This window comes from Aulostomus chinensis, chromosome 10, assembly GCF_037954235.1.
Source record: "Aulostomus chinensis isolate RoL2024-O1b breed Wild chromosome 10, RoL_Achi_v1.0, whole genome shotgun sequence".
Lineage (NCBI taxonomy): Eukaryota > Metazoa > Chordata > Actinopteri > Syngnathiformes > Aulostomidae > Aulostomus > Aulostomus chinensis.
Genome location: NC_141329.1, coordinates 4,769,444 through 4,795,848, shown reverse-complemented (window position 1 = coordinate 4,795,848; position 26,405 = coordinate 4,769,444). Strand labels below are relative to the sequence as shown.

General features: G+C 41.4%; 1 protein-coding gene across 4 annotated transcripts in view; it reads left to right on the top strand.

Annotated features, from left to right (window-relative positions):
* The window catches only part of arap1 (ArfGAP with RhoGAP domain, ankyrin repeat and PH domain 1), a 46,956-nt gene that overhangs the window by 12,165 nt on the left and 8,386 nt on the right, over positions 1 to 26,405 (top strand). For 3 of the 4 annotated variants that reach the window (XM_086215695.1, XM_086215694.1, XM_086215697.1), the window contains 25 exons: positions 3,076 to 3,242; positions 4,693 to 4,781; positions 4,870 to 4,952; positions 5,932 to 6,036; positions 6,142 to 6,294; positions 6,677 to 6,746; positions 6,909 to 7,029; positions 7,185 to 7,369; positions 7,705 to 7,811; positions 10,126 to 10,325; positions 10,616 to 10,701; positions 11,009 to 11,191; positions 18,551 to 18,725; positions 19,560 to 19,694; positions 19,794 to 19,929; positions 20,099 to 20,201; positions 20,727 to 20,922; positions 21,664 to 21,709; positions 21,886 to 22,049; positions 23,653 to 23,865; positions 24,349 to 24,454; positions 24,534 to 24,681; positions 25,099 to 25,182; positions 25,754 to 25,828; positions 25,918 to 26,035. In XM_086215695.1, the coding sequence (XP_086071821.1) occupies positions 3,076 to 3,242; positions 4,693 to 4,781; positions 4,870 to 4,952; positions 5,932 to 6,036; positions 6,142 to 6,294; positions 6,677 to 6,746; positions 6,909 to 7,029; positions 7,185 to 7,369; positions 7,705 to 7,811; positions 10,126 to 10,325; positions 10,616 to 10,701; positions 11,009 to 11,191; positions 18,551 to 18,725; positions 19,560 to 19,694; positions 19,794 to 19,929; positions 20,099 to 20,201; positions 20,727 to 20,922; positions 21,664 to 21,709; positions 21,886 to 22,049; positions 23,653 to 23,865; positions 24,349 to 24,454; positions 24,534 to 24,681; positions 25,099 to 25,182; positions 25,754 to 25,828; positions 25,918 to 26,035 (3,248 nt within the window). The remainder of the gene's footprint in view (positions 1 to 3,075; positions 3,243 to 4,692; positions 4,782 to 4,869; positions 4,953 to 5,931; positions 6,037 to 6,141; positions 6,295 to 6,676; positions 6,747 to 6,908; positions 7,030 to 7,184; positions 7,370 to 7,704; positions 7,812 to 10,125; positions 10,326 to 10,615; positions 10,702 to 11,008; positions 11,192 to 18,550; positions 18,726 to 19,559; positions 19,695 to 19,793; positions 19,930 to 20,098; positions 20,202 to 20,726; positions 20,923 to 21,663; positions 21,710 to 21,885; positions 22,050 to 23,652; positions 23,866 to 24,348; positions 24,455 to 24,533; positions 24,682 to 25,098; positions 25,183 to 25,753; positions 25,829 to 25,917; positions 26,036 to 26,405) is intronic. The other variant, XM_086215696.1, reaches the window with a different exon arrangement.

Below are 26,405 nucleotides of genomic sequence, written 5' to 3'. Positions count from 1 at the left end.
CTGCATGTGTCTTCTTTATCTCTACTTCTGCGCTCTCCTTGACACACCCCACTCTCTGCTGTGTCTCAAACAAGGAAGCCTGCCTTTTTTTTGTGTGTGTGAGAGTGTGAGTGTGTGTTTGTTAATGTTTTGTGTTGTGTTTTCAGTGTGGTATACCTGGAGAAGAAGCAAGGTGCTGCTAGCTCAGCCCATTATCTTGTATACACTTCTTTCTTTTCTTTTTTTTTAACCTTGAACAGAGTAAGCTAGTTTCACAAGCTCAATATGACAAAAGATATCCTGTTTTGTGTCAGGGTTGTACAAATTTACGGAACTGATACGTTTTGGTGTCGGCTAAGGATCTATGGAGTATGCAAAACCAGTAAGATGGGATTTTGAGACAAACACCCTCTGGCTTTTCGAGCTTTGGTGGAATTTAGAATATATCTATTAAAGAAGCGGTGTTCTCTTCTTAAATGTTAGAGGTTGGATTTCAACACTGAGCTGCTTTGATGGACACACTTAGTTCATCAGCTGTGTGGCACTGCATGGTGCCGCTGCTTTCATGTGCTAAACCAGTAGATTTTTAAGACAAGTACACATCCTGGTGTCCTGTCTAGTTTACTCTCCTAGCTTACAGTCACGTTCAACTTTCAGCACCACGTGATGAAAGGACTACATTTTTTTAGAAATATGCTCAGAATTACAAACACAATTCACATGCATCTAGTTTAAGAGAGGGATAAGAGCGGCCATTGTCTCTAGCTTAGTCTGTTAGGTAAAAGGTCACATAAATATATATAGACATGACGTATATGTAGCTTCTAGGCGACCCCCCCCCACATACACACCCACACACCCCCCCCACTCCTCTTCCTCTTAGAAAGAAAAGGAACTGTGTAAACAGGTCAGTTTCCCGTCATTGTGGACAGGCTTTAGATTTATCAAACAGAATTAATAAATGACTTAACTAAATATGTAGAATAATTCAAGTTTGATTTAACATGTGGTACGACATAAACGTGTTTCTCATGCTAGTTCTGCAACTAGCTCTTCTGATCTAAACTTTTTATTTTTTTTTACAAATTATGTGTTGCTGAAGAAACTGTGGCACTGAATTGACACTTACCTTCAAATGTGTAAAACTGCATAGAGTGAAATAGCAGGTATGGAATGAATAACGGAGTATAAGCCAAGAACTGAAAGTTCATTGGTGGCCTCACTGCAGCACCAGTGGGCCAGCATCCTCAATATGCCACATGTTGAGTCCTCATGGTCTTCATGGTCATCAGTGGGTGTTAGTCTGTGCTGTTTTCATTGATGTTTTCTGTCCGAAATGGCAGCAGTGCTGTTGCCCCCTTGTATACCCTTCCATATCTCTCAGTGGTGTAAGAAGTACACAGTTCTTTTACCGTTTAAGTAAAAGTTGAAATACCCAGATATAAGTGGTAGTAGTAGTAGTAGTAGTAATGGTACTGTAGTGAAAGTAAAAACTTCCTTTTTAAAATTCTTTTTTTGCACCATTTTAAAATTGAGTTTACTGAAGAATGGTAAGTAAAAGTACATGTTTTACATGATATTTGTGTATTGCAGTGCTTGGTGGGGTTTAGTCCTTAAGCAGCTGTCCTCTAAAGTGGGGTATGTTCCAGTTTCTTTTGTCCTCCTGAAGTTATCAGACTTAAAATAGTTGGTGTATCTATCTATCTATCTCTCTATCTATCTCACTTATGTCCATGAAAGCATTAAAGATAACCCTTGGGACTGTAATGAGAAGGAAACTCTCAAGCGATTATGGTTGAAGAGGAAGTTTCACAACTGTGGATGAAGAGACACTCAGTCTGTGTGCTAACTCTGGACTTTTCTGTCACTATTGAAATGGATCTCACAGGCTTTGTATGAATAACTGTACTTCCTACTTTGTTTTCATGTTTGATTCTAAGCTGTACTGTTATGTGTTAATATTCTGTCAACCTAAGTTAGGACTGCAAAATTGTCTAATTGGGGTTATTTTGACTGATACTGCCGTTGCAATATTAGAGGGAATGTTAATTTTTACATTATTATTCTCATTTTCAACGAAAAACATTTAAGTGATGACGCTGGATTTTTTTTTTCTGCATCAAATGAAGCGTATTGTCTTAAAACCTATGATGTTTAGGCGGTACATCCCTGCAGAGCCACGGTATCTAACTTAAAATGGTCTTAGACAAATATTCCACCTCATATTAATTCTAATTTGGCACCATGTGACACACAAGATGTCTGAGGTACTTTGGGGTACGACTGCAATTGAAGGGGTCTGTCCAGGTGATCAGGGCTCCTGTGGAGCTATTTTGTCCCACGGGGGTGCAGAAAAGCCTGGAGAGATCATATATCCCATTTAACCTGGTGGCATCTTTGGACCCACAAAGAGGTCATTTAGAAGGAAAGAGGGATGTCTGGGAGACTTAACCAGCCTTCACCACAACTCAAACCCAGAGAATCTACAGAGGGCAGAGCTTTCTTACATGTGTTACTATAGCATGTGGACGTATGGTTCCAGTGACAATGTGTTTGTTTACAGGGTATCCAAAGGCATGTTGGGTTGGGATGGTATCTCGCATGATGAGGCGCGTTCAGACTTGCTGCTCAAACTACAAGTAGAGAGAAATAAGACTGAGAGCAGAGGGGCTGTTGTTTCAGGAATCAGTCTAGGGCTCAGGCTTGAGAGCAGTGAGTAAACGTGGATGGAATCCAGTCGCAGGTGTTGTTGGCAGACTTATTCATTTTTTTGATTCAACGCTTAAGAATTTGGACCTTCGGTTCATAAGGGGTCTACAAATTTTATTGGGAATTTTTTGCATGCTATTGGAGTAGATATCTGGAGTGAAAACTCAAACTGAGTCATGTTTGCCTTGTTTTTTTTAAAAACCCATGGACTTACAAATGACATAAGAGTGTGTAAAAAGCAATGAGGCTTTCTTCCTGTCAGGGGATGCATAGAATCCGCCATCTGTGTGGGATTTTCACCAGACCACAGATCACCCTGTTGCTGGAGGACCCTTCGACTGCTCTCCACATGCCTGCTGATCCCTCCTGTTCACCTTTATCTCACAGCCCAACTTCCACCAAGTCAGCTACTGCTGAGATGCAGAAAGACCAAACTCCACAGGTCCCACCACGCAACAGGACAACCCCAACTCAAGAAAACCACCAATCGATCCGGTCTGACGTTCAGCCTGCTCTGCCTGCCAGGAGGGTCCCACAGCCGCCTCCTGATGCCGGTAAGTATGACTCATGACAAATGTGCCTTATCTTAGTTTGATCTGCCTCTAGCTTTTGTGTTTTAAAATTGTTCAGTTTATGCAAGGCTGAATAACTGAAGCCATGATGTCGCTGTAAAAACTATCTGCTTAAAAGACTTGTTTGGTCCACATCATTAAATGAATGATGTGACCATTTACACAGCAGCCTACATCCATCTGCAATGTCTGTTTTTAGTTCATGACCACGCATTTAGTCACCTGGCAGGAACTGAATCAACCAATTTGCTTGTAGTGCAGGTTCACATGACGCATTGTTGCGATGGGATGTGCGCTGACCCGACTTTGACCCGCAGTAAATCACAAACCCTCCTTAGCCCAGTGTTTTTTCAAACATTTCTTGTTGGAGAAGAATATTTTTTGAACTCGAACTGAACCTTGATTTTTACACATGTTGTCATGCACTTTCCATTCTTTTCCTTACCTTCCTAGTTTTTGCTTCATTGAGTTTTTGTCACTAATTTCTCCTTGGAGTTTCAATATTTCCCTCGAGGGATCGCCACTCGTCACGCTACAGCAGTCAGAGTATGAGTCATGCTAAATATTATGAACACAAAATGTGATGTAACATTTTTGCTTACTTTCACTTTTATTTTATTCAGTACAGGGATGCTCCAACTTTTTCCTTGAAGGGCCAAAACTGAAATGTTATGTTGTTCAACAACTAACCATAACACTAAATGTTTCTTTCCCTAACATTACAAATCTACTTTTTATTTTTAAACGGAACCAAGACGACACAGAAAATTAGTGCTTGACTTACTAGCCCCCAAGTACAATCTTTTAACCTTACAAAAAAGAAAGCAGCATAAAAAAAAGATTCACATTTTTGTAAATTTACTTTTTATTATAATGCCTGGTATTATTATTATTATTATTATTATTATTATTATTATTATTATTATTATTATTATTGTTTTATTAATTTCACATCTGCCAGACAGAACTGAGTCTTGAGGCTGGCAAATTGTGGCCTGCAGGCCCATCTGTTACATTCTGTATCTAGTCGACCTTAAAGATTGTTCCCTCTTGTGTGAACTTACCAGAATAAGTGGAAGAACAGGATTGGTACAGGCACTTACCTTGAACCAGAGAACCTGAGTAACTTGTGTAAGCAGTGGTGTCTCTTAGGTTTTGCTGTGTTGTTGTTGGGTAATAAGATAGCAAACCAAAGTAATGTAACATTATAAATTTGTCAGTTAATTTCGTTTGTAGTCAGAAAACAAAGCTCTTACACAGAAGGTGGCATGTCTGATACCACAATATAGCATCATGTTATGTGGTGGGGGCTTATCTTAATCTGCCTGTTGAGTGACTGTGCGCTATTATTGTGAATCTGCAGATCTTCCTAATTGTTGTCATATGATTTACAAGCTGAAAACAAAATCCCCCCCCCCCCCCCCCCCCCCAGGACTGAGTTCAACTGATGATGATTTGGATGCCTACGAGGAGGTTGACCTATCTTTCTCCAGCGTTCGTCACTTAAAGGCACCTGCCAGGGTAAGAGTATGTGACAGTTGCTGAAAATGTTTCCTTCTATGATTCATCCCCTGAATTAGATGTGAGTGACAGCTGTCTCCTCCCATAGGAAATGTCTCTTCAAGTGCCTGATCAGGCGAAGGGGCGATACAGTTCTTTGTGCAGCGACGATGAACTGTTAGATGATGATGAGTGAGTCATGCATAAACACACAAACGCATCATTGACATAAACCAAGGAACACACACTACAGCTGTGTGGTAGAAAACAAGCCAACCGCAGAGCCAGACTTGACATGAATGATCTCAGTAATTCAGCGGATAATTTGAAGGTGAGGTTCTGTGTTCATGGGTTTACAAGTAATTAGACATCTTTGCTTACCTTCTACAATTAATCTGAGGTTGTTCTCCATTTGCATTCACTCTGTGTTATTGCTGTAGTGTGTGTGTGCTGGTAATTTAATTCAGAATGATAAACAAGTTTCCAACAGATTTATGATCTAAGCTGGATGATTTTTGGTGGCTGTTGTTCACTTCCTGTTACACCCATATTAGATTCTTGATATTAACACAATCTGTATTGTCTCTTCCATGATTTGGTGTATTTTTGTGCACCACGATATTAGTGTGAGGTGGGATAACCATGCTACGTTCAGTATTAGTTCCTGGCAGTTGAGGGCAATCGTAGTGACAGATTGGCATACAATTTGTGTGAACAACTTCTCGTACCTTGTTGCAGTACAAAGCTACTCAGCTTCCTCAACTTCACTTTTATTGAACATCCAAAAAGGGAACACACCATATCTGAAGTATGGGACTGTCCTGTTTTTTTTTTTGCATGTTAAAAGTTTGTTTAACAGTGCCTTTTCTGCAGTGTTGTTTACTTTAAAGTTGTTAAACTTAACAGATATATGGAAAATATTAATATTGCTCATTTTGCTACATTTATGTTGTGTGTGTTCTGCTGAGAACAAACAGTATTGATTGTAAAGTATGATAGTGTCAGGAAGGAAGGATATGTATTATCTCTTCTCCACGCACCCCAGATGATGGTGTCACTGATGAAGTGTTGTCAGATTCACCATCTCTGTGTTTGCTCCCTGGATGTTGACTGGTATAGCATAGTATATTGGTATAGTTGAAATCCACCACCAACTCTTTGGTTTCCCCAGTATTCCTGGTTCCGCTGACATGTCCTCTCCATCTGTGATGAGGACGTCAGTTGCAGAATCATCACCAAACCTTGAAGGAGGTCATGCGATCGCTGGTCTTCGCTGGTTTGTCTGTCTAGCTGTTAGTTAGCAGTACCTCAAAAAGTCCAATAAATGGAGTTTAGGCATTGATTTTATGTTTATTTTCATTAAATTTCTCTGCATCCATAGTGCTACCCTCTGGGAGGATCCTGGCCTGAGCAGCTCGCAGGGCAGCATCTACCAGTTAAACACTGGCAGACTGGCTTCAGCCCTGAAAGAAGACACCTCACAGCTCTCTGCTGTCATCAAGATGGGCTGGCTGGACAAGAATCCTCCACAGGGGTGAGTGGCAACACATGCACACACTTAAAGCCCCAGGGATGGGGTCCACTGGTGCGAGGATATTTCCTGTGTACACGGCAGTAGCACTTGATAAAACAGGGCAGAAGACATCATGTAATCCTAGTGTTTTTATAAACAACAGCAAAGAAGCCATTTCATCACTCTTCATGCTGTTAGTTATGCATTTACATTTTAAACACTTTAATTACACAAGAGCTTTAAGCCTACATCCAAACTGTGCATACTATGCTTTTTGTAGTATGTTTTATGTGCTCTTTCTACCACATTTCATTATTTCATTTTAAGAGTTTTGCAGAACATAGACTTGGGCGTTTTACTGATGCACATGCCAACTCCTGTACATGCTTGGACTTCTTCGCAGGGCCCTCTATTATCAGAGACGATGGGTGAAGCTAGAGGTGGACTACCTGAAATACTTTGACAATGACAAGGTACCAACGCACACATTCATCAGCTCCATCACATCAGTAGCATACACTGATGCACTGAGTCGTTTTCTTAACTTGCTCAGTTGGGAATACACGTGATCTTCATGCGTGCATGTAATGTTATAAATGTGTTTTATAGAGTTGTTATGGCTGTTGTTGTTTTAGCAAGTGTATTCGAAGGGGATCATCTCCACTGCATCCATCACTAATGTGGCCTGTGTGGGAGAGCTGAAGTTCGAGGTTGTCACCAACAACCGCACATTCATCTTTAGGGCTGAGAATGAAGGTATGTATGATTGACACATTACCAAATATAAGATGTTAAAGTCACAGTGTAATAGGTCTCTGCATCTTATTCATACTTAAATATGGATGTTTCTTGGTGCAAATTTGTTGGAATTCACATATTTACACATTAATTTTTGTGTTTCATACATCTAGCTGAGAGAAATGAGTGGGTGACTCTACTACAGGATTGCACCAGGGGGCGCCATAGACGCAGCACCATGAACCCTGGTTCACCTTTGACCCCAGGCTACCAGGGCTATTTGGAGCTTAAAGGATTACGCCCCAAACTTTACACTGTTGTTGTCTTTGATAAGGTGTTTCTCTACAAAAACATTGAGGTGAGTACATGCGTCTGTCTAAAGAAGTAAGAATAAAAAGTTTATAGTTTTACATGGTATTAAAATATCCAGTGACGAAGAATACTTTGCTTTTCTGATTTAGTGTTAATTTCCAGTCAGGTTTCTTTCCTCTGCATTAAACTCATAAAACTTATTCTTCTTGTGAACTCAGAAAAGATGATATTTTTGAAAACAAAATCACATGAGAATTAGTTTCTTAGTGTAAGGTTACAGTTTTAAATAGTGCGTGTTTGTTTCTGCACTCTTGATCAATCAAACTCGCCTAAAATAAAATCAGATACAAGCAAAAATGTGTAAAATATATTTTTCTCCAGGACTACCGGATAGGAGTTGGTATCACGTCCATTGACATGAATGTGGGAAATGTTAAAGTCACTGATCGTCGTAGTTTTGATCTCATCACACCGTACCGCATTTTCAGGTACTGTATGTGCACACAAACCAACACACACTCACACTTATCTTACGTGTATATAAACTTAGACTATACAGTAGAAACTTAGACTTTTGATATTGGTATGTGATGTGATGTGGACATAGTGCTTCTTAATTCACAAATTAGTCACGTTTTCCCAAAAGGGGAGCCAGTTTCATTTTTCAGTGTCCAGTTGTCAAATATCCATTTTTTTTACTGAGAAATTCTTTATTACTTATTCGTCCCTCAGTGGGGAAATCGGCACAGTTACAGCAGCAGAAACAGAGAAGTAGCAGCAGAAAATGTACAAGAGCAATAAATAGCAGAACTATATTAAACTACATTAAAACTATAATACACTATAATAAACTGCAATCAACTACAATTAATACTACCAGCATAAGTGGTGACTATTGCACAGTACAGTGTCAAGTATTGCACAGCAAAGTGTTAAATAATGCACACAAAATATTGTCCATGGTCTGACAGGGGTGGTTATTGGGAGCAGTGCTTGTTGTACAGTCTGACAGCTGCAGGTAGGAAGGACCTGTGGAACCTCTCCTTCACACACTTAGGGTGAAGGAGCCTGTCACTGAAAGAACCCTCCAGTGCTGTCAGGGTTCTGTGCATGGGGTGGGAGTCAGTGCTCAATGGAGATGACAGCTTGGCCGTCATTCTCCTCTCTCCCACCACATCCCCTGGGTCCAGGGGGCATCCCAGGACAGAGATGGGCTTCTTAATCAGTTTGTCCAGTCTGTCTTTGTCTGCAGCTGCTTTTCTGCTGCCCCAGCACACCACACCATGAAAGATGGCTAATGCCACCACCATATCATAGAAGGTCCACAAGAGTGCCCCCCGCACTCCAAAGGACCTCAGCCTCCTGAGAAGGGAGAGTCTGCTCTGACCCTTCCTGTAGATGGCCACAATGTTGTCTGATCAGTCCAGTTTGTTGTTCAGGTGAACACCCAGGTACTTATAAGATATCACCATCTCAATGTCCATTCCCTGGATGTTCACTGGTGTTGGGTGGGACTGGTCCCCCTGCGGAAATCCACCACCAGCTCCTTGGTTTTCCCTGCATTGATCTGGAAGCAAATATCGTAAATTATTTACAATATCAGAGGTTTCTTATTAGCTTAATATGTATATTTCAATTTCATGGACCCTTAAAAATGACTTGGAAATAGTTATTCTTCACAGTTTACGGTAGTGTTTGCCCTGGTTCTTGGATACTGGATAGTGAAATCAGATCACGTTGTCTCAGGAGGAGTCCCACCATTGATGTATCCTCAGGGTGCTCAGCTGGACATCTCTTGAGAATGTGAAAAGCTCTTTGTGTGAATGTTTGTGTGTGTAGAAGGAGATGTGTGGCATGTGTGGTCTCCTGGCTGACAGCTCACCGCCTGCAGTACAAAGACTCAGCTTGACAGGATGGAAAAATCTGAGATAGCTTTTGTATTTTTATTAAACTCTGTCTGTGTGTGTGTCCATGCATGTCCTCACTGTATGTGTCTCTCTGCATGTGTGTGAAGCTTTATTAGTATTACTGATTTGTCTGGAGTCCCAAATTTATCTTTACGCATGTACTTCTGCATAATCAGAATCAGAAATCCTTTATTAATCCCTTGCGGGAAATTGTCACTATGGCTGGACCTTCAATTCTGAAATAATCATAAAAAATACAAACAAACCAAGGTCACGGTGACCTTTGACCACCAAAGTCAAAGCAGATGGTGGCACTATATTTTAGAAAGTTTCCTCAAGGTGTACTTGAGCTATCATGTACATGTGGGGTAACCCTGATCTTTACTATTGCTTTTACCACAGTGAGAACAATAAATAACACAAAAACATAATGCTAATGCAGAGACATTAAACAGTCATGTGGGGAGAAAAAGGACAATTCTTCAGAAAGAGAGAGGATGAAGATCCAGATTCGAAACATCTGGAAATAACAACAACATGACCCTGGATGGCCTGTGGTCTCGTATAGAGAAGCTTCAAGGGAGACGGGAGACTGTGTGATCATGTCGGTCTGTTTATATATAGAAAACCTTGTGACTCTGCATCTGTGTGAGGAGTATTTTAAGTCCGGATAAAACCAAGATTTTGTTGGATGGGAAGAGGAAGTATTCAATCTATTTGCGTCACATAGAAGTGTTTTTGGTTTCCAGTCTCCACCTCGAGTAGCAGTCAGTTCTAAGAGAACTCACGAGCATCAGGATACTCAACGGCTTTTTAGTCTCCTCAGTTTAGAAGTCGTCACTGACGCCGTCATGTCGGGATTAACGCTTGGACGTTTGTTTGTGTCTGTCCGCAGTTTCATCGCAGAGTCGGAGCTGCTGAAAGAGCAGTGGGTGGACGCCATGCGGGAGGCCATAGGTGAGGCCTTGTCCAATAGCGAGGTGGCGAATCGGATTTGGGCGGAGCCAAGCAACAGTTTATGTGCCGACTGTGGGGCTCCCAAGCCGGAATGGGCCGCCGTCAACTTGTGTGTGGTGCTCTGTAAAAGATGTGCAGGTTAGCACTTGTGTTTTCATATTTATGCACATTTGTGTAGTTTCGTGCATTTCTTTCATGAATGTTGAGTAGAAATTAAATTACCCAACGACTAATATTTAATTGTCTCTGTATGTATGTGATCTGAATGATAGAATGTAGAAATGTTCTTCAAATTTATGTATGGCAAATGTCCCAAAATGGGAAAAAAAACCACTTCGTCCTCTAGTCTGGTTGGACTTGACTGGTGTGATGTTCGACTGTTGAGGCGAAGCATCTTTCAGACTTGGGCGTGCATGCTCGTGTTTCAGGAGAGCACAGAGGTTTGGGTCCCAGCATCTCAAAGGTTCGTAGTTTGAAGATGGACAGGAAAGTGTGGACAGAGGAGCTTATACAGGTATACACACTGATAATCTCTCAACCTCTATTTTTAAGGGTTTTAAATCATAATGAGATGAGGTGGATTCATAAGGTATTTGTTCATAAGTAATGTATGCAGCTCTTTCAGTGAAACCAGACAGAGGTTCTTATTTTATATGTACATATTTCATATGCTTTGTTCTGTTCCTCCAATATTTTGAGCCAAGGCAAGAAATCTGGTTCTGATGTGCATTGCGAGATGTCAATTTGAATAAAAAAATAAAGGAAGTCTGAGAAGTCTAATTTCACACCCTTCATAATATCAACCCCATCCTGTGATATAGGTGTTCCTGCTGCTAGGCAACGAGCGGGTTAACAGTTTCTGGGCAGCGAATGTCCCACCGAGTGAGGCTCTGTCCGCTTCAAGCTGCAGTGACGACAGACGCCACTTCATCAGCAACAAATACCGGCAGGGCAAATATAGAAAGTACCACCCTCTGTATGGAAACCAGAAGGAGCTCAATAATGTAAGTTCCAAATGTCCTTTTGTAGTTTGGCATTTATCCTGGTTTTGAATGTGTATTTGGGTCATCACTTGAGCATAATTGAATGTACTGAGTTATTGGGTTAAATATGGCTGGCCATCAACCACGCTGACACTACTACCATGTTGACTTTCTCCTTGTATAAGCCCATATCCGCTTCATGTCTCACTGTCAGCATGTTTACATGTGGCAGATGAAGTCAAATTATTGTGTTAGATAAAACTGGATTTACATGGAAAGTCTGACTAACACACCTAGATAATTGATCACCTCCAGAATGTGTATGCTTCAGTCTGCTCCAGACTTGCCTGGTGGTATGTGTGTGTTCTGGAGGCCCTGCTGTGAATCTACAGCGAAAACAACATATTTCTGGACAGAAGTGGAGACGAAATTTATGCTGTCTCAGCTGGAGGAGTTGTTTTTCTTAGGTAGTCTTTGAGTTTAAATCTGCTGTTGGACAAGGACACCACTTGCTCTTTTGTTTAGTATTCGATTCCAAAGGTGAACCAGAAGAAAGTCTGATTGTAACCAGCTGTAAGGGGGCATACCCCCGCCTACCATTCTGGATTGGACATTTAGTTTTAGTTTATTTCACATGTATAAAAGCTTAAAAGAAACAAACATAAAAACAATATTCGAGGGTATGAAGGGCTTCTCGTCTTCTGTCAGTTTATCAGTTCTTCCCTGCTTCATGTTCTCTGGGTTGTGCATATAAACCTACTGAGTACCTCAACATGTTTTCCTGCAGGGTGTCTCACTGAGCATCATGTTAGCGTACTAGGATGTATACACAGACGTATACAGCTGCATGAATCACATGGTGACTAAGACCCGAGACTATAGATGTGTCTAGTCCACTCATCAGTGGTTATTGTACTGACCTGTTCAGTATACTGACTGATGGACAAGGACGGGTCGAAACTGGTTAAATAGAATGTGGGCAGCCCCCCCCCCCCCCCCCCCCATTATTGAATTGATTTCACATTTTATGCAAATGTGAAAGCTCTCATCATGTTTGAGTGATATGAAGAGTCACATCTCTCTGGTCTGTGACAATCTGGTAGCCGTTTCTGTTTGCGGTACATTTCTGTTTTTGGTCTTTCCCAGCTGCTTAACTCATTTGGACTCTTTTCCCCCGAAGTGAGGTGTTCAAGGGAATCATTTGAATTTACTGGAGTTTCTGGATTAGAAAAGCTGGTTTAATACCTGATTATGTCCCTTATGTAGAGAACAGTCAGTACTAAATCCTAAAATCTTAACAGCTTCCAGTCAGATTCAAATTGAATTAAACACAGGAAGGCTTTGAGTCACCAGTGTTGGTGTACAACAGGTATGTCCCTTAAAGAAAGGAGATAAATGTTGTGTGTGAGTGAGCTGGATGGACAACCGGGTTATGCGTCTTTGTCCTCTTGTCAGTGGGACTGAACCTGAACTCATGATTGTACAGTCAAGTAGGAATTCTGGGAAGATGTTTGAAAAGGCTTTAAGGTTTTCCTTTGTGCCCTTGCTTTGCTCCACTGTGTTGAGTGAATGGGGCAGTCATTAGTGGCTTAACCCACTTGCCACAAACAATGTTGGCTGCACACACACACACACACACACACACACACACACACACACACACACACAAGATGTATGTGAGTCACATTTAGCACCTGACTATTGAGTCCTTTTTTTTTTCTGAGTCGTTTTGTTAGCTTTGTGTGTGTTTGGGATGTGCAAGGGATGAAGAGAGGTTTTTTTTTTTTCACACACAGAAACACACCAATCAGAGTTTGTATAAACAGCTTTGGTTCAGCTCTTTCATTTCGTCATGATAGCATCTCATCTTCCTGTTACGCCTCTTCCTGTTACTATGTGAAGTAGATGATCTTTCTCACTCAATCCAGAGCCTCCCCTGGTTTCTACCTGTCTCAGATAAAAAAAAAAACAACCCCCTCAGGTCTGCCTTGCTAGTGTCTCCACTTGGGTGTGTCTTAATAAGACATATGCTCTGCATATTTTTTTATTGACAGCACACTGGTGGGAAAGGGAGTGTGTGTGACAGGGAGACAACAATTACATAACTCCAACTCTACCAAGAGTGTCTTACAGTTTACAGAGTTAAATTATGTTGATCTTTTTTTTTAAATCATTGGCTTCTGTTTCCTCTTGGCTTTTATTTTTTCTCTGACTGTGACATCACTACTCCTTGCTACAGCTGGAATGTGCTGTAACTCCGCCTCTCCCTCTCTTCTCCTCCTACTCCTGTCCCCCCTCATTGTTTGGCTGTGATTGCCGAAGAAAGTTAGTCTCTTCAACCCTGGCTCTGATTTGTAAGTAGCTGATATACTTTTAATTTCCTCTCAGACTAAAGAGACTGACCAGATATGTTTTGTATTTTCAATTTGGTTGACTACCATGAAAGCAGAGGTGAGACTGAAGGAACTGAGAACTTCCCAGGTGAAGGTTCTGAGTGCCATGGAGTGTTTTTTTTTTTTTTAGAACAGGGTAGTGAAGGTATGTTGTGTTACAGCTTTTGTGCTCTTGTGGGTTAGCATATTTTAAAGAATGAAGGTGTGTGTTTTTAGTGAGGTGAAGGAGGTTGAGCTGGTTCAGGAATCCGTGTCAATGGACTTTGGACATCTGACGTAGATTCTGGAGTTAAACGGAGCTGTGAGTAAGGGTGTGCACATTGGAGTTATTGTGTGAATTCTGTTCCCCAGTGTGGGCTCTGATATGTCAACATGCATATTGATATGTGTGTAGGCATGATTGTGCTTCTTTGCATATTTGTCCGTGTTGCTCTGTGTGTGTCCATGTGGTCTCAGTGGATGATAGGCTCACCTCTATCAATGGACATCATTGTCCCTGTGTTTCTCTCTCTCTTCCTTCCTGTTGTTTCCTCACTGTCAGTTGGTCAAAGATAGTCACTTCCATTCCTGAATGAATAGCATCGGAATTCTATTTCTGTGTGATTTATTTTTTAAATTGCATCTTTATTTGGTGTGTATGTGTTTGTGAGTGCATGAAAAGGCCAAAAAAACCTGTTGGGTGGAGCAAAGACAGAGGTTTAATTGAGGACTTGATGGCATCTCAACAGAGTGAAATGTTGGCAGTTGAAGGGCGTGTGTGTGTGTGTGTGTGTGTGTGTGCGCGCGCGCATGTGTGCCAAGTCCGAGGTGGTTGTCATGGGCTGGGCATCTTTGTTGCATTTGTTGAGACTTTGTAAAGATTGTGAAACTCATTCACTGTGAAACTTTTCCCACAAGAGATCACGTTTCTCATTTTACCGTGCAGGACAGCCACCTTCCCCTCTTCGACGGGGAACTGCTCCAAGCCCTGGTGAGGTTAGCTGTTACCGCCTGGAGACATAGCTGTGAGCCAGTTGTAAAGCTTTACAGGCTTGTTTTTTCTGCTTGTATAGTTTGAAAAGTAGCTTCCATAAAAAAGACTAATTTCTGTCCCCTCCCTGCCCCCCCCCCTTTTTTCCAACTGTGACATTTCTTCATTCAAACGGCTCATAAATGCGTTTTGTCTGAGAGTTTGAATCTGCTTTCCTCTTCATCTCCCAGTGCTTTTCTTCTTTTCCCTATTTCTCCTTCATTTTCCTTCTGTGTGTCTGTCTTCTATTTTTTTCTCCTCAATTTCCTATTCTCTCTCTCTCTCTCTCTCTCTGTCTCTCTCTGTCTATCTCTCCTCTTTCATCCGTCTGGATTTTTTACCTCCACCTCCTTCTCCATCCTCCTCCACTGTAAACTCTCCCTGGTGAGGTAATGATGGAACAAACGAAGAAAAAATGGTTGTCCTCATCTGGATTTAATATATGGACACGCGTATATGTGGGTATGTTCAGTGTAGCATGGAGTAGGCAAAGCGAGAAAGGCAAAAAGCCCAAGACTGTGCTATAGTGTGTGTGTGTGTGTGTGTGTGTGTGTGTGTGTGTGTGTGTGTGTTTGTATACACAGGGGGATCTGTTGGCATTACATTGAGATTGCAGCCAAACACAACCAGTCTCTGAGTAATGAGTCTGACTCACAGGCTTTCATCTTCCTCTCACAATATTTTTCTTCCTTCTGTGTCTCTCATCTCTTTCTTTTCCTCCAACTCAGTCCAATAGAACTGCTGAGGCCAGATGGAGGCCTGTGATTTCAGACACACCCAGATAAAATCTCTCTCTCTCTCTCTCTGGGGACATTGGGTAAGATTCTTGAATTCGCTCCCCGTCTCTTCTGCCTATGTGCGTCTGTGTGTTATTACATTACTCTCGCTTTCACAGGCAGCAGATGTTGGAGGGCGTGAGGCCTTGACTCAAACAGCCCGTTTCCTTGTTTTGCTTTGTTCTGATTGGATCAGGGACTTTCTTGGTTAGAAGGCACATAGCTAGTAGTTATTGATACTCTACCGTGCGCTGACCTACATGCAGCTCACACACCTTTGCATTGATATCCATGTGAGGGCTCGTCTAATACTGGATACATCCAGACACTCCTTCTTTTCTCTTACTTCCATGTCGTTGTGGCTAGTTTGACAGCAGCCCAGTAAGCTCATCGCTGTGACATTTGGATGTCATCAAAATGTGTGAGGAAGATGCAGCATTAGGACAAGACCCCGAGGGTAGATGGATGGATTACATCACCAGTACAGCATATGTGTATTAACTTGGAAGTTTGCTATCCGTCGTAGTGTAAAATGCTCTAAAACATGTATAAAATGTTTCTGTCTGTTAGATATATCTAAGTTTGGCGACTGAAATTAATGCAAAAACCTTGAATGTCGGGCATCCTCGAGTATCACTTCCTTACAGACTGATGTGCTCCCAGCACCCTCAACTGTGACGGACTTCCTGCATTCATAGAGAATTGAAAAGCTGCATGAGTGGGTCTGACTTGCTTTTGTCTTCCGTAATCAGAGCCTCATAGCAAAAACTGTAGACGAGTAATAAAAGCAAGTCTAATAATAAAACTGTGAAATGTATTAGAATGAAGGATGAAACTGAAATTAAAGAACAGTTCAGTGTCTGCTTTCAAAAACATTGCTGCCAGTGTCACTGGTGTATTTCCAGGTGCATTTCTGCTCTTAAGCAGTTTTATTACGTATATTTATACCTGAGAAGGAGTTCAATGTTGGTGATTGCTGTTTTTGCATTTACAAATTAAGTATTCACAAGAAGCGAAAACTTTGGACGCCTGTGACACACGGGACAGGTCAGGATAACTGGCTGATGGACGATGAGTTAAAAAACCTACGCAACCTACAAAAGCCCTGCACGTACTGCCTCAATGTGTGCTTCTTTTTCTTCTTTTCAAATTGTATTCGTTTGCATCTGTGAGCTCAACACTTGCCTCAGTGCAGCCAATTCTCGGATTTATACATCATTGGGTTTGTTGGTTGGCTTAAAAAGAGAAAGGGAAAAAAAAAAAACAGTTCAGGATCACATTGAGATGGAACTTGTGATTGACACCCCTGGTGGTTATAGTGGGTAAAGTGGAAGGCAACAAATGGTTTGCCATGTGGTTTTCATTGCTCCATAGGAGTGTCTCCCTCCACTCATTTACTCATCGACTCCTGTTTCAGTGGTTAAAGCCTACGCTTTTCCCCCCTTTCTTTCTGTAGACAGATTGTTACAAATCTCTTCCCACATAATCCAGGAAATTGTTAACTATGTGTTTCTGTCTAAATTTGACATTAATTGCAAGTTTTAGTTTTTTACAAGGCATCTTTCTTCAAAAATCACCTGTTACTTCCCTCCGTGACTATTTTAGTGTGCCCCAAAACACAGTTGTGAAGAGAAATCAGTTTGTTGTATTAGCTCTATGATGGCACTCACATATATGATGAAAGCTTTGTGAGCTCAAGACTCTGATTGTGTGTGTGTGTGTGTGTGTGTGTGTGTGCGTGCGTGCGTGCGCGTGCGATTATTGTCTTTTGGGTGCGTGACTTGCAGTTTTAAACTTTCTTATTTGTGTGTGAAGGCTCAGCACTGGAGTTCTGTCTGAATGTCTGATGATGGAGTGCTGTGGAATTTCTCAATCAGATTCGAAAGAGCTTTGTGTGTCTGTGTGTGTGGGAGGGGGAGGGAGGGGTGTCTTCAGCTGAAAAAACAGCATCTTTCTTTCCTAGTCATCGTTTCTCTCTTTTTCTCTACATCTGTGTTCTATATCGGCTCACTCACTAAACGTCAGCCTCCACTATAATCATCCTCACTATCGAGTTTGTTGACAAAATGTTCTTGCATGTTGTCAGATAGCGAAGTTTGAATTTATTTGTCATTGTGTGATTAAACCAGAATTATCTCGGCAGCAGTGGTTTTGTGTTGTCAGTGTGGGAAGCTTTATCTGTTTGTTTTCAACTTTCAACATATAATTGTGAATGTTTTTCCAAAAACGGACTCTTTTTTTTTTTCCCCCACCGTGTGTGTTTGTGTGTGTGCATGTGTGTATTTCCTTCTTAACTTAAGTTTTTCATTCACAGCTTATACAATGTAAAGTTTCATCTCGCCAGGGATGTAGTGGAGTGTAGTGTAACATTTTGGTATAATTTTGCATGTAGGATGACAATTAACCAAACCTAAAAATGATTGTGTAGCCTCTCACAAAGACCAGCATTTTTTAGCAGTTTTCTTTGGAATAATTAGGGATTTTCGAATGTGAAAGGAATCTACTTATCTAGCGCTGTTGTCAAAAGTGCTTCAGTTACAAACGGCTGCTCTATCGCTGAGCCATGCCTTCCACAAAGTAGTCAAAATAGAATGGATACGCTATTAAATGTGCATGCAGGGCATATTGAGAGTGCTTGACAAAACACTCATTAACCTACTGACCTTAAAAATCCACAAATAATTTCTTGGATATAAAATCTCTCACTTTCAAATCTTCTAGATGAGACATTGCAGTACCTTTTACTTGGAAACGTCATTACGTTGTTGTCAGTTCCTGGCCAAAGTAGAAACGTTTGTGGCGCTTGTTCAGTGGTGCTTGTTATCTCACTGCAGGTCGTATCCTCCTAAGTAAACATTTTCAGAGCATGACATGAATGGATGGAAGCTTCAGCACCTCTGTACAAAAATCAGAAGTTTATCATCAGTCTGGAGTCCCTCTTACTGTCTTCTGTATCTCACCATCTCTCCCTTTCATGCCCACTGCACCATCCCCTTCTCTTACCCCTTGATTTTTTCTTCAAGATGACACTACAATAGTATTTCAAAAACTATTGAATTATACTCGTACAGTTCGCAAATTTATTTTAGCCTAAAGTGTAATGATGGTTGTACTCTTTTCAGATATTGTTGCACACTCTTAATTTCACTTGCATTTGCCTACTATTTTTAACGGTTCTATCTCTCTGTCTCCCTCTCCATAGGCATTGTGTATAAATGTGCAGTGCAGTGATGTGCTGGAGACTTTAAGCCTGATCTTCTGTGGTGCAGATGTAAATTGTTCAACTGGTATGGCCAGTTGTCCCTCCCCTCTCTCCCTGGCCAACGCACACTCACAGCCTTTACAAGCCGAGCTGCTCAGCCACAATCTCAACACAGGTAGATTGTGACTGCACGTGCACAATATCACACTATCGATCTGGATTGTTGTAATACCTGATCCACGCAGCAGGTTCAGTGTGTATTTTGGGAAAATCCTCAATTCGTATGCGGTCTGCCAACCTGGGTCTCCTCACTGTCCCCCGCACAAGCAGACGCACCTTTGGGAGCAGGGCCTTCAGTGTGGCAGCTCCCACTCTGTGGAACTTGCTCCCAATACATCTCCGCCAGGCCCAAACCCTGGGATGCTTTAACTCTTTGTTGAAGAGGCACTTGTTCTCCCAGGCTTTTGCCTGTTAAATTTTTTTGTCTTCTTGTTTTCTGTTATTGTTAAGCGTCCTTGGGTGTCGTGAAATCAACATTATTATCATTATTATTATTTGAGTCTAATCAGTTTCATTCATAACACATCAGAAATCAGAAATTTGACTCAAGGGGACTTTAACTTTGTGCAACATATCACACCCACTAACCTCAGATAGCTTGGATGAGGAGCGGCTCAAAGAAACCTTTCAACAGGGAGGGAGGAGACTTAAGAAAGAGCCAAAGGGAGACATTTTTAGAGTACAGAGTCTCCCCATAGGGAAAGGTGATGAAAAAAATTAAAATCCCTGTTGTAAAGTAGATATTATGTAAGAGTTAACAAGTGATTTTGGCTTGATAGATTTCTGTAGTTTGGCTTTGTAACTAATATTTTTAAAATTACTGGGACATCACTGTGCTGTACAATTGACAGTTTTTAATTTTACAACACCTTAAAGCAAAGCTTTTAATTTGATCTACTTCAGATCAATGATATTTTGGGTTTGGTGTTTCTTTCATTTATTTCATCAGAGTTGCCACGATTAGAGGTGGGCGGGAAAATGGAGGCGATTCATTACTCGGCCCCGACTTGTGTGTCTCATAATGGCTTCCTTTTCAAGACTGGATCCATGGCTCGGGCTGTCACGGAGCGCAAGGCCAGAGAAGGTTTGCTAGTTCATTTGTTTAAAATGTAAGAAAGTAATGTAGTCGCTCTGTAAAGGGCGCACTGAAGTACCTTCTCTAGCAAATCTGTTTTTCATGTAGAGTTCAGCCGTCGCTGGTGCACACTGAATGACGGCACCTTCAGCTACTACGAGAGTGACAAAAACTCCAACCCCAATGGAGCTCTTAAGGCATCAGAGATAGTGTGTTTGGCTGTGGACATACCTGAAAGACATGGGTATATGCGCACACACGCCCATCTAACTTGTATAACAAAATATAACTTGTTAATACATAACAACAAATGAATTTATACAGAATTTACAATCTGTACAAGTGAAATATTAAAGCTTTCACTGACCTCGTCTTCTCTCCCTTTCCTGTCTGTTACTTGTGTCTCCTCCCAGCTATGACCACACGTTTGAACTTTACTCAGAAGCCGAGCGTCTCTATCTGTTTGGCACTGATGATCCAGACAGCCACAAAGAATGGGTCAAGTCCATCGCCAAGGTAACCGCCACGTGCATGTTGTAAATTAAAAAAAAAAAAAAAAGGAGTTTAAGCCTCAGGAAATGCAGATTTATTTCTCTTCAGAACGGATCAGGTGAAATTTGCCTTTACTTTGCCCCTGCTGAAACAGAGGCAGCAGGTTGTCTCCCAGGTATTCCCAGGGTCGTATTGTAGATCGTAAGTGATTTCAAGTGCATCGCAATAAACGAGAATGCAGTGTATATGGCTCCTGTGTGTCTAGCTGTAAAAGCATTACGACCAAACCCAACAGTTGATTTGTCACAATTACTGACCACACCTCGTGTTTCCCTCACCACCAACCTGCTGCAGCCTTCAACCTCCCTCGTAACTTACTTAGTACTGGCTCCAGCAGAGCGCTTCAATAAGGCACAGGCTAAAACTAGTTTCAGAAAGAGTGAATTAAAGCTCAGATTGACGTACTACAAAGCTATAGTGCCCTCCCCTCCTTAAAAAAAAAAAAAAAAAAAAAAAAAAAATTATATATAAATATATATATATTTACAGAGCTTCATCCCAGCCAGAGCAGAGCCACTACTCAGGATGGGATTTGAGCGGATCGGGAGGCTGAAGTGTAAAGATGGACTGAACCTCCAAACATCCAAGGTTGGCTGGTTTGCTCTGGTGGGCTCCACACTTCATGTCTACCTGGACGACAGCCTGCAGGGGGAAGAGATACACCTCCGCAAACTCAATGAGCTCTGTGAGTCAGACACATACACACATACATGATGTCACACAACTTATACTGTCACTTTGCAGCAAACCAGAAGCACATGACACACAGACACGTGAGCTTGTTTACAGGAGGAACATTCACAGGTGCTTTATAGGTTTGTATCTGTAGTTGTTTGTTTACCTTTGTCCCGTTCTCCTAGTTGTAAGTGTATGTCTGTTCTGTGTTGTAATTCCATTTTCGAACCTGAGAACTTTCTCCTGGAACTAGGAACCTTTGGAAGAACAATCTTTGTTAACAGAATTCATATTTATCCCTCTAAGTCCAACCTAAGGAGGATAGTACGCGCTGAAGCTTCAGGAACTATGAGGATGTGTGTGTTTCTGCTGAGTATTTGTGATTGGTTCAGCATTCGTTGCATTCTGTTTCAACCACCACATTTAAGAAATAACACAAATCAACTGAGCTTGTAGTTGCTGTGCTACTACGGGTACATGATTGATCTGAATAACATGGATTCTCACAACTGATGGACAGTGATGAGGTACAGCTCTTGTTAGCTGATGTAAATGCTGAAGACGACACCCAGTGAGTATTAGAACCAGCGGTCATTAAAGTGTACTAATTTAGACCTCAGTTGAAACGTAGACAACGTTTGGCCCAAAGGAACCATTTTAGATCCTGGGATTATGGTCGAAGGAACAAGGAAGGTTTTTAAAGGGCAGTGTAAGAAAAGAATCTAAGAATCTCATGTTTGTCGATTCGCAGCAATCCAACAAGACAATGAGGTGCTGGTTTTGGTGGAGAGAGGCAGGTGAGACAACAACTGTTCCATTTGTGACTTTAATAGAAACATTTTCTATGTGATGACATTTAAAAAAAAAACTTCAAGCAGTCTAATAATTTCTACTGTTTCTCTACCTCAGTGCTGCTCCTCTTCCTTCTGTTCTTCACATCTTCTCTACTTTGTCTCTCTCTCTTTCTCTGTAGAACTCTGTACATAGAGGGTGAAAGGAAGCTGGATTTTGCCGGCTGGTGTGGGGCCATTCAGATGGCAGCAGGGAGTGGGGGAGACACGCTGAGCCAGCAACAGCTGACAGACACAGACATACCGGTCATAGTACACAGCTGCATCGGCTACATCACACAGTGTGGTGAGAGACATTCACACACATGCAGTAACACACATATATTCAAGTACTGAACAGCCAGATTTTGTTGTTCATCAAGTTTAATCTCTGGTTTACACGTCTGCTTGCATTCACTCTCGCCTTTACTCTGTTTTATTTTCATCCTCGTCATTGCTTTGTTTGCATATTTGGCAATGTCTGTGTCCTCATGTGAATTTAAAGGCAGGAGGTCTGGCACCGGCAGAGACCAACGCACCGCAAGGCAACAAAACAACTCTGTTCCTCCTCCATCTCTCCTCTCTATTCTTCCTTGGTGCTTTTCTTTCTCTCTACTTTGTTGTCTCATCTTTTATCTCATGCTCTTCATTCTTCCTCCTACCCTCCACCAGCTGACCTGCCTTCTCTCACTTTGCCAAGTCATCGTTGTTTTTCTCTCAACTCCTTGCTCATTTTTTCCTCTCCTCACTCATACATTTTCTGGATGCACCTCTGTGGGGGGGAGGATTCATTTTGCTGATATCGTCTCTGTTAATCCCCCTGGTTCTCTCTTCTGGGAAACCAGGACAGAACTGTTGTTGCTCTCACCCTCATGGACCTGGTGGTCATTTTCATATGACATATCTGTTGTGATCATCTAAGGTTTTTCTAACCTTGAAACAACCTAAAAGCTTTTTATTAAATGAAATATAGCTACTTGTCCAAGGGTTAAATTCAGCCGTGAGTTACAGAAGTGTCTTACTAACCAAACACTTCATCTGAACTCAGTGCAGCCAAATTGCAGCTCACAGAAGAACTCAATAAAAGCAAGTAATCAAGTACAGATTTCTTTAATTGAGCAGAAACACCCCAGTAGACGTGATGTGCACTGAATCACTGGAGCAGAGTACGTAAAATTTTCTGTTTTGCTACACTTGACCTCCAGCAGGCGATTAACAGTTGGTTGCTGACACATTATTTTTAAATGATAAGTTTGTTGTGGCCAGAGAGGCGGGGTGCTTGACAGTCTCAGCCCATAGAAAACTGAGAGAGCGGTGTATTTTCTGTAAGAACAACAGTTTGAATTCAACTAAATAAACAACTCCAGTATTTCTTGTTTTATACAGGCGTGCCAATAAGCGTTGAACCTCTTCAAATGTTCAGAAAGCCATATAATATGACTGCAGCAGGGTTCATATATTCATGAAGATCTGGTAAAAAGTAAATAAAACCAGAACATTTTGAAAAAAATCCTAGAAGTTGATACCTGCCTTTCAGAGTATAGCTTATGTTGGAGTCTCTTTTGGTTACTGATTGTCAAATTTGTTGTATAAAACTATGGAGCTTGTCCTAAAACAAAATTTTGTCATTAGCTGGCAAATTTTGACAGGGATGTCTTTATTTTCTCAGTAGATGTCTGAGAGGATGTTGGGTGGGGAGAAATGTCTAAATCTCACGGAAAGTTCATGGAATTTATTGGATAAAATGTGTGTGAAACCTGCTTTAACCTCCGCGCCACCACATATGTGATCCCTCTTTTGAAGCTGATACCAAACCCAATTGGTTAAGCAAGGCCTCTTAATCAAGAATGATGTTGCAATGTGTGTAATGTTAGTGTGTAACATTGTGTGTTTGTGTGTATACTGTTTAGGCCTAACGTCTGAAGGCATTTATCGCAAGAGCGGTGTGAACTCCCGTGTTTCAGCGTTGTGCGAAAGATTCCGTAGTGATGCTCGCAGCCTTCGACTGAGGGAAGGAGAGCACCAGGTGGACGACGTCTCCAGCACACTGAAACGCTTCTTCAGGGATTTGGAGGAAGGACTGTTCACATCAGAGGACGCTAGAACTTGGCTCAGCACCGCTGGTAAAGATTCCCATGCCTGCATTCTACCATGGAGTCCAGCGGATTACAGACTGCTAGAGGGTTTAACCGTCATATTGTGGCGTCATTCACACAATAAAAGACACATTTTCCATTTATTTGTCGTGTCTAGACAACCGTATTGTTCAGTTTTATTTTCTGAGGTTTTGAGATATTTGCAGTGGAGACTTTTTGTTGCCTGAGAAGTAAATTAAATCTAAAAACAACTGTGGAAATGGTATTTTCACGTCAATGAAGTTTGACAATATTGGACTGACTGAAAGTACACCAGAAACAAAGTTTAAGCAGTAGGATGTCACACTTGTGGAAGTTTGGTTCTGCTTATGACACATATATTAGCTGCACCATGTGGACTTGTTTGTATCACAGTTAACAGCCAACTAGGACCTGCATTGCAGCGTCTCTGCCTTCAGGAGCTTGATGATTGCTGATTTTCCTCCCTGCCTTCTCTTTTCATCTCTTCAGCCATCCAGGAGGAAAGTATCAAAATCTCCCAGTTCCAAACGCTGTTGAACAGACTTCCTCGTGTTAACAAGGCAACATTACAGGCCCTTATCAACCACCTCTACTGGCGAGTAACTCAGTTACATCATCTCGTATCACTCTGGACATCTGTTTGTTTATATTGTGTCTCCCTGTGTGCTTTTCAGTGTGCAACGATTTTCTGACATGAACCAGATGAATCTCCATAATTTGGCCATTGTATTTGGCCCCACGTTGTTCCAGACGGACGGGAAGGATTACACGGCAGGCCGCGCCATAGAGGACCTCATCCAGCACTACACAGAAATCTTTGAGGCGAGTCTCCCTGCTTCCTGTTAGATACTGGGATGATTAGAGGTTGTGCAAACTTTTTTTAATGTATCAGTGTAAATATTTGGGTAATTTATCTCATTTTTTGATTAATGTGATTATGGCTTTTTTTTGAGAAGAAGAGAAAGCTAATGAGATTGATATCAAGAAATGCCTGAAGTTGCTCTCATCAACGATATCCACTCTGCTTCAAAAAGTTTCCTCTCAGTTTTGTTAATGAGAAAAATGGCAAGGTCGCGCTCGTGGTATTAGCATCATCAACACGGAGCTCTTCTTTCCCACTGGGTAATAGTAGCACCTAATAAAAGAGGTTTGAAATGTAGGTGGTGATGTGAGCCAGAGATCTAAAGACGAGGTTGTAATTGAAGTACCATCTCTGTGTGGAACAACACTTGTTTACAGGTGGATGAGCAGCAGCTGAAGAAGCAGCTCGAGGAGATTACTGTGATTATCCAAGTGCGAGAAAAACTGAACACAAAATTTCCTGTGAGTCACACACACGTTACATAACATTAGTACAATCGAAGTTTTATTTATGTCTTTTTGTAGATATTTTCCATCATCAACTACAGTATGTGTACTTTTCAGTGAGTGTTGACATGATAAATTAACATAAATAGATGATGTAAAATATGGGGTTTGACTGATCTAAGAGGTTTTAAAATCAAATAACTGGGGAATTTTCTGATGTTGGTCATGTAAACATTCAAAAAATACGTACAATGTATGCCTTTTTTCCAGTGACCCCTCTAACAGGGTTAAAATGACTGTAATTTCAACTGAATGAAAACAGCACTGGAGCACAACGCTCTCTACTGGACAAAAGATGCAAAGCAAATTTGCCTACTCTAAAAACAACCAACACATTAGCTAGTATTGACTTGCTTATCAGTCGAACAAGCTCAGGTCAAAAAAGTCTATCCGCACATTAAAGAGACAAAATACGTTGTGCTAGTAATCGTGAGCTTGGCTGTGCTGTGCCATGCTGTGTAGGCATGTATGTTGCGTGTATATTGGCTTTTGTTCTAATGCATATTTTCTCTGTGTGAAATGTTAGAGCACTGAACCTGGGGGGCATTTCATCTGTACTGTCTACTTGGAGGAAAAGGACACTGCAGAGCAACATGTCAAGGTTGCCTGGACCAAAGTTCCTTTTTCCATTCATGATTAGGAGCTTATGTGAGCTCAATCTGTGTAGTAACGGGAGTTGTGTGTCCTCAGATCCCTGCGTCTATGACTGCGGCCGAGTTAACGTGTGAGGTTCTGGACCGGCGAAACATCGCAGTTAAAGACAAAGAGTACTGGAGCTGTTGGGAGGTCATAGATAAGGAAGAAATGGGTGAGACAGACAGTGTCTTATATTTTGTTTTGAGAGATGAGAACTGAACCGGCAGTTACTCCTCACTCTGTCTTTTATATAATATATGATGAAGAAAACAAAAAAAACATGGGTTTAAAGCTTGTGTAGTAATCGAAGTGACAAGGAAACTCCAGAGGCCAAACAATCATTCTTTGTTATTTGTGTCATTGTGTTTTGGTTTTTTTTTTAGACCAACATGTTGGCCATCTGGGTCCCCACCAGCAAACCCATAGGTGCCTTATGAACTGCCAGTAGCAGTTAAAAGATGTGGCTGATTTCCTATCATTTGTCAGATTTCCAGTTTGGCAATAGGAGAAGGAAACGATGAAATTTTCTGATAAGGAAGGAG